A 6,767-nucleotide genomic window follows, 5' to 3' on the forward strand; every position below is an offset into this window, starting at 1 on the left:
TGGATTCAAACCCGCCAGCTCAGGTGTATGTGGCTGGCGCCTCAGCCACTCAAGCCACAGGCGCCAAGCCTTCCCAGGCTCTTTGAATGGTAGCCTCCACATTTTATTCTTCAGGGATAAGATCAAATGACACCCCCAAGTAGAGGTCTTCTTTGACCATCCTAGCCAAAGCTGGTCTCCCATTATTCCCCCTAATATCATTTGATTATTTCCTTCAGAGCAAGGATGTTAGCACATGTTGTTTGGTAACCAGTTCAAATTCCTGCTGGAAATTTGTTGACTGCTACTGATCCTTTCCATCATGTTTCCAGCAAGTCCCTATGTATATTACCTCACCAAGTAAAGTGGCATAATCCAAATTAAATTCTGAAAAGAGAAGAAGGGTAAAATAAAACAAGATACTTTAAGGCTGGAGATGATTTTTTTGGCTTTAAGGTAAAAGTTTTGCTTCATGTTTACCTACTTGGATTGCTTGCAGTGTATCTTTGATCAAGAGAATTTAATTAATTAATACTTTACAGCCTTAGAATGGTGCCTACCACATAATAGATGTTCCATAAATGTTGGTTGGTATTATTATTTAGTACAGTGGCACGCTGTTTTTTGTAATAATTCAGTTCCCACATTTGTAAAATGGGGATAACATTTAATTTGCAGAATCTTTTAAAGAATAAAGCACATAATACCAAATATTTGAGGCTTTGCTATCATGATTATTCACTCCCCTAGAATGCAACTCACAGTCCCCAAGAGGCTCCAAATAACTCTACTAGGACTGCACTGTGATTTTCCTGGGACCAAGGCACTTCTGCCTTCATAGGCCCCTAACTTACTAAAAATGGCATTTTATGACTGTGATGAGATAAAGCGAATATAGTACAGACTGGATTCATTGCCACATAATCATTAACACCATATTCTTTTTTTCTTTTTGAGACGAAGTCTCACTATGCCGCCTTGGACAGAGTGCCGTGGCATCACAGCGCACAGCAACCTCAACTCTTGGGCTTAAGCGATTCTCTTGCTTTAGCCTCTCAAGTAGCTGGGACTACAGGCGCCCGCCACAACGCCCAACTATTTTTTTTTTGGCAGTACTTGTCATTGATGTTTGGAAGGTCCCCGGCCGGGCTCGAACCCGCCAGCCCCGCTGAGCTACAGGCGCCGAGCCAACACCATACTCCTTTTAGAAAGAAATTCAAATTAAAACATTTTCGTGGACCCTCCCAAAACATCATGAACTCTACAGGCACGGTACCTACTGTGCCTAATGAATACATTGGTCCTGAGCTTCTCTACTTGTCCACATTTTATTTACCATCTTTGGATTCCACCAAGGTCACCCTGGAAGAGTCCTCTTACGTCTCACCCCGCGGCCCACACGCGCATTTTCTCCCAACGCCAGCACCCACCGACAGCCTTCGGAAAGCCACGGGTGAGGAAGCCCCCGAATCCGAGTCGAGCGCCAAGGCTTCGGCCAGACACAGACGCCACTGCAGCGACCGAAACCCGCCGCAATAAACTCATAGCAGCCATGGTTACGTCGGGCGAGTGGACGAAGCCGAGGAATGACGGGAGCTGAGATCCAGTTTACCAATGAGGATGAAGGCAGAAGGTGGCCATGTTGAGTGAGGGCAAAGGCATGTTTCCTGTTCTCTTCTTGCGCCTGCGTAAAACGTCGGAAGTGACGGAATTGTTGGCGGAAGCGCAATTAGCTTAGTTACCAGAAATAATGGCTGCGTCCAGTTTGGCTATTCTTTGTAGAAGAGTCTCAGACGTTCTGAAGGTGTCCAGGCCGTTAATAACTCTTCAGGCCCCTACCAGCACAGGGTAAGTGATGTTTGGGGTGCATTTGTCTACCTCTCCGTCTTTGGGTCTTGTTTTTCTGCTTGAGATGCGGAGTACAGGTTATGGATGGAAAGGCTGTTTGGATGGCGAGCCAGAGCCCCCTTATGTGAGGAGCGAGCGACCTTGGAGACGTCCAGCTCCGACATAGTCTTTCTTCCTCAAACATTTTGTTGCCGTCTGCTGTGGACTAGACAATATATGTGGTTTGTAGATGCCTAGCATTTGTTGAGGTAAACCTAGAGGTACAGAAGCATGTTCTTTTTTTTTTTTTTGAGACAGAGCCTCAAGCTGTCCTCCTGGGTAGAGTGCCGTGGCATCACAGCTCATAGCAACCTCCAACTTCTGGGCTCAAGCGAGTCTCCTGCCTCCGCCTCCCAAGCAGCTGGGACCACAGGCGCCCGCCACAACGCCCGGCCATTTTTTGGTTGCAGCCGTCATTGTTGTTTGGCGGGTCCGGGCTGGGGATTCGAACCCGCCACCTTAGGTGTACATGGCTGGCGCCTTAGCCGGTTGAGCTATAGGCGCCGAGCCAGAAGCATGTTCTTGGGCTGGGCGATTTGGGAAAAATTTGACCGGAAAGCTTTATGCTGTGGGACTGCAAGCTGAGTAAAGTTTGGACGGATAATAAAGAAGGGATGAGGAGCAGGGTCTGTTAGTTCTGACTTAACGAGTACAAAGCATGGGTATAAGGCACACTTTCTGGGTGAAGGACACAACTACATGTCGACTTTATCTTACAAACGCAAGCAGGGTAACCTGATCGTATGTACCCTCATATTAATCTGAAATTTGAAAAGGGCGTTCTTATATTTTTACTTTTCCAAATGGACAGTAAGTAACCCTGCAGGGAATGAAAAAGGAGCCCCTTGTAAATGGTGTTCATTATTTTGAGGTGGCAAGACAACTTGTCTTCTGGACAGACTGATCATTTTTGAATCTAGGATGTGTGGTTTCTTACCCTTTCTTGGCAGTTGTCTAAAATGAGTTGAATTTTATAAATAGTAATTTTATATACAGGGCATGTCAGACGATTTTAAAGTAAAAATGTATTCAGGTATCTATTCTTGAATGCATAAATGACTATTGAGCAAATGTTAATGTGCTATCTCTGTATTATTACACTAACAGAGATAAGCATTATTTTTCCATTTCACAGAGACTCAGATGTCATAACTTGACCAAAGTGGCAAACAGATCAGTTGTCTCTTCTACTTCACTTTTTTTTCTTAAAAAGGAACCAATTGTGGGTTATTTTTAGTTATAAAATGAATGTATGTTTGTTTACAGACCCTTTGGAAAACGGAGTGAAGTATTTTGAAGAAGAAAGTAAAAATTAGCTGTCATTCTACCATCTGGAGATAGATATCCTTCCATTCTTCTTAACATCACATAATACACCATATTTAATTTATAAATAAAATTAGAGTCATTTTATGTATATCTGTTTTGTGTTCTACCATTGTTTGTTTAAAAAACTTTCAAACCTAGGGCAGCGCCTGTGGCTCAAGGAATAGGGCATTGGCCTCATATACCGGAAGTGGTAGGTTCAAACCCGGCCCCTGCCAAAAACTGCCAAAACACCCAAAAAACTTTCAAACCAGGGGGGATGCCTGCAATGCTAGCACTCTGGGAGGCTGAGGCAGGTGGATTGCTTGAGCTCAGGAGTTCAAGACCAGCCTGAGCAAGAGCAAGACCCCATCTTCACTAAAAATAAAAATAGCCAGGCGTTGTGGCGGGTGCCTGTGGTCCGAGCAACTTGGGAGGTGGAGGCAGGAGACTTGCTTGAGCCCAGGAGTTGGAGGTTGCTGTGAGCTCTGCCACGGCACTCTACCTAGGGGGACAGCTTGAGGCTTTGTCTAAAAAAAAAAAAAGGATACTTTCTGAAGTATTTTGCAAGTTTATTGCTAGTGCAGAAATTTTGAGTAGGTTTTTTATTTTTAACATTATAGATGAGGAAATGATTTGGCTTATTGCTTATAAGATTTGAATATGATAAAGCTTCAGTCATTTTTTTTATATGCATTCAGTTGCAGGATTTCTCTTGGTTTGTTGCCTAAGAATATGCCAGATGTCACATCCCTTTACCATTGTAGATTACTTCATACTACATTATCAAGAAAAGGACTGGAAGAATTTTTTGATGACCCAAAGAATTGGGGAGAAGAAAAAGTAAAATCTGGTGAGATACTTTGGATTGGTTAATATTAAATATACAGTATTTCTTTAATCCTCCATCATTCGAGGATTATTTATCCAGTTTAGGAATTATGTGTTTCCTTTTTTGATTTCTTTTGGGACTATGTACTAGAGAAAATTAAAAGGACAATATATGGCAAGTTGGCAAAAGGTTTAGAAGAGGAGTAGGTTGAAATCGTTAAAGTGAAGTTTAAGGCCAGACTTGGTGACTCACACCTGTAATCTTAGCACTCTGGGAGGCCGAGGTAGGTGGATTGCCCTGAGTTCACAGGTTCAAGACAGCCTGAGCAAGAGTGAGACCCAGTCTCTAAAAATACCTGGGTGTTGTGGTGGGTGCCTGTAGTCCCAGCTACTCAGGAGGCTGAGGCAGGAGGATTGCTTGAGTCCAAGAGTTGGAAGTTTACAGTGAGCTATGATGCCATGGCACTCTACCAAGGGCGACAAAGTGAGACTCTGTCTCAAAAAAAATGTGAAGTTTAGGGTTTATTTTTGATTTCATTTTTTAGTGATAATTAAAATTTATAATAATAGAAATTTTATGTCATTAGGGTGTTAGAATGCATTCTGTACTAATGCTAACATTTTTGAATGCTGTTTGTTACTAATTTTTTTTTTTTTTTTTTTTTGAGACAGAGCCTCAAGCTGTCCCCCTGGGTAGAGTGCCATGGCATTACAGCTCACAGCAACCTCCAACTCCTGGGCTCAAGCGAGTCTCCTGCCTCTGCCTCCCAAGTAGCTGGGACCACAGGCGCCCGCCACAACGCCCGGCTATTTTTTTTTTTTTTTTTTTGGTTGCAGCCGTCATTGTTGTTTGGCGGGTCCGGGCTGGGGATTCGAACCCGCCAGCTTAGGTGTACGTGGCTGGCGCCTTAGCCGGCTGAGCTAAAGGCGCCGAGCCGTTACTAATATTTTTATGTGTGTTATTTAGTTTAGTTGTAATTATATGTTACATTATATAATGAAGCTATTAAATATCTTACAGATAAGGAAACAGGTTTATAGAGGTTAAGTAATTTGCCAGGGGGATAAAACTAGAAATGTTATTTCAGGTTATGAATTATCATTTATAGGAGCATCATGGACCTGCCAGCAATTAAGGAACAAAAGTAATGAAGATTTACATAAACTTTGGTAAGTAAGTATACAAAATACATTAACATCCAGGTGATTGAAACAGTTACAGTATAACAAGAAGGTAAAACCTTTATATCTGGGCTGGGCATGGTAGCTTATGCCTATAATCCTACTACTCTGGGATGCTGACAGTGGCTGATCAGTTGAGCTCAGGAGTTTGAGACTATCCTGAATAAGAGCAAGACCAGCTTGAGCAAGAGTGAGACCACATCTCTAAACAAAATAGAAAAATTAGCTGAGCATGGCGGTATAGGCTTGTAGTCCCAGCTGCTTGGGAGACTGAGGCAAGAGGTTTAGTTGAGCCCAGGTGTTTGAGTTTGCAGTGAGCTGTGGTGACACCATGCTACTATACTCTATCCTGAGCAATAGCGCAAGGCCCTGTCTCAAAAGAATTTTTTTTTATCTGATATGAGAAATTGAGTGAAGTGATTTGTCTTCTAGTACTGTGGGCAAGACAAACAATTGTGAAAGATTTTATATGAATGGCAGAGGTTAGAGTGCATCACAATTCTCTAGTTCACAGTTTAGAAATTTAACTGCTTCTGATCATATTAACACCTTTCTACTAGCAGTTTTTATAAACTAATGACATGGAGATTAGTGGGTTATTTTTAGACTTTCCTCATTTTCATTACCTTTATTATGGTCTGTAATCTTTAGCTTATTTGCTTTAGGGGCATGTGGGGGGGAACATTTAGTTGAGAATTTAGGTGGACTTTTTTGGGTAGGTTCTCCTGATGGATAGAGAAGGTTGAAAGGACTTAAGACAGGGATACGCTTTTTTTTTTTTAAGACAGAGTTTCACTTTGTCACCCTGGGGTAGAGTGCCATGGTGTCATAGCTCACAGCAACCTCACACTCCTGGGCTTAAGCAATTCTCTTGCCTTAGCCTCTCAAGTAGCAAGGAGTATAGGCACCTGCCACAACGTCCAGCTATTTTTAGAGATGAGCCTCCGCTCCTGGTCAAAGTTACAGTTTTAATTGACTTTCATCCAAAGATGTGGTTTTTTTGTTTGTTTTTGAGAGGAAGGAAAGGGAAGTTTATTACTTTGTTGGCAAGTAGGAAAAATGGCAAATCATTCATCTCAAAATAGAGATTTTTCCTGAACATAGGCAGAAATACAAAGCTTTTGAAGACCTATTATCATTCACCTACAGTTGATGATTCTTATCATCCCATCTCTGCTAAAGGCAAAACCTTGACCAGTTTCCTGTATTTTGAGGTCCTCTGTTTCTCTCTAGCCCAGCATTGTATCACACATTATATATAAGACAACAGTCAGCCCTCACCTTTACAATTGTCACTTATGATTTTTCACTTGGTGATGTTGTTATACATGTCCTGCCACAGTTTTACGATGACATGTACATATGAGTACAAACTTCTATCTAGAACATCACTGGAATTCAGTGGGAACTAGCTCAAGACTACATTGCCCCTCCTCCCATAGATATGGATGTGTAAAATTGAGAGTGGAGAATACGTAACAGGAAGTGGCCTGAAAAAAAATGGCAGAAATGTTTTCCATCTCTTTAAAAGCTCCTTTTGGGGCTCGGCGCCTATAGCTCAACCGGCTAAGGCGCCAGCCACG

The 6,767-nt window shown here is 42.3% G+C and overlaps 2 protein-coding genes across 3 annotated transcripts in view; one reads left to right on the top strand and one right to left on the bottom strand.

Moving 5' to 3' along the window:
* The window catches only part of NDUFB5 (NADH:ubiquinone oxidoreductase subunit B5), a 16,108-nt gene extending 14,543 nt beyond the window's left edge, over positions 1 to 1,565 (bottom strand). Inside the window, exon 1 of the mRNA XM_003794275.3 lies at positions 1,410 to 1,565. Within this exon, the coding sequence (XP_003794323.1) occupies positions 1,410 to 1,533 (124 nt within the window). The 5' untranslated portion in view covers positions 1,534 to 1,565. The remainder of the gene's footprint in view (positions 1 to 1,409) is intronic.
* Positions 1,566 to 1,713: 148 nt separating this feature from the next.
* MRPL47 (mitochondrial ribosomal protein L47) overlaps positions 1,714 to 6,767 on the top strand; it is an 18,044-nt gene continuing 12,990 nt past the window's right edge. The window contains exons 1-3 of one of the 2 annotated variants that reach the window (XM_012807917.2): positions 1,714 to 1,827; positions 3,873 to 4,024; positions 5,112 to 5,172. In XM_012807917.2, the coding sequence (XP_012663371.1) occupies positions 1,730 to 1,827; positions 3,873 to 4,024; positions 5,112 to 5,172 (311 nt within the window). In that variant the 5' untranslated portion in view covers positions 1,714 to 1,729. The remainder of the gene's footprint in view (positions 1,828 to 3,872; positions 4,025 to 5,111; positions 5,173 to 6,767) is intronic. The other variant, XM_023515749.1, reaches the window with a different exon arrangement.

The sequence above is a fragment of the Otolemur garnettii genome, unplaced genomic scaffold, assembly GCF_000181295.1.
Source record: "Otolemur garnettii isolate 467f Iridium unplaced genomic scaffold, OtoGar3 scaffold00078, whole genome shotgun sequence".
Classification (NCBI taxonomy): domain Eukaryota; kingdom Metazoa; phylum Chordata; class Mammalia; order Primates; family Galagidae; genus Otolemur; species Otolemur garnettii.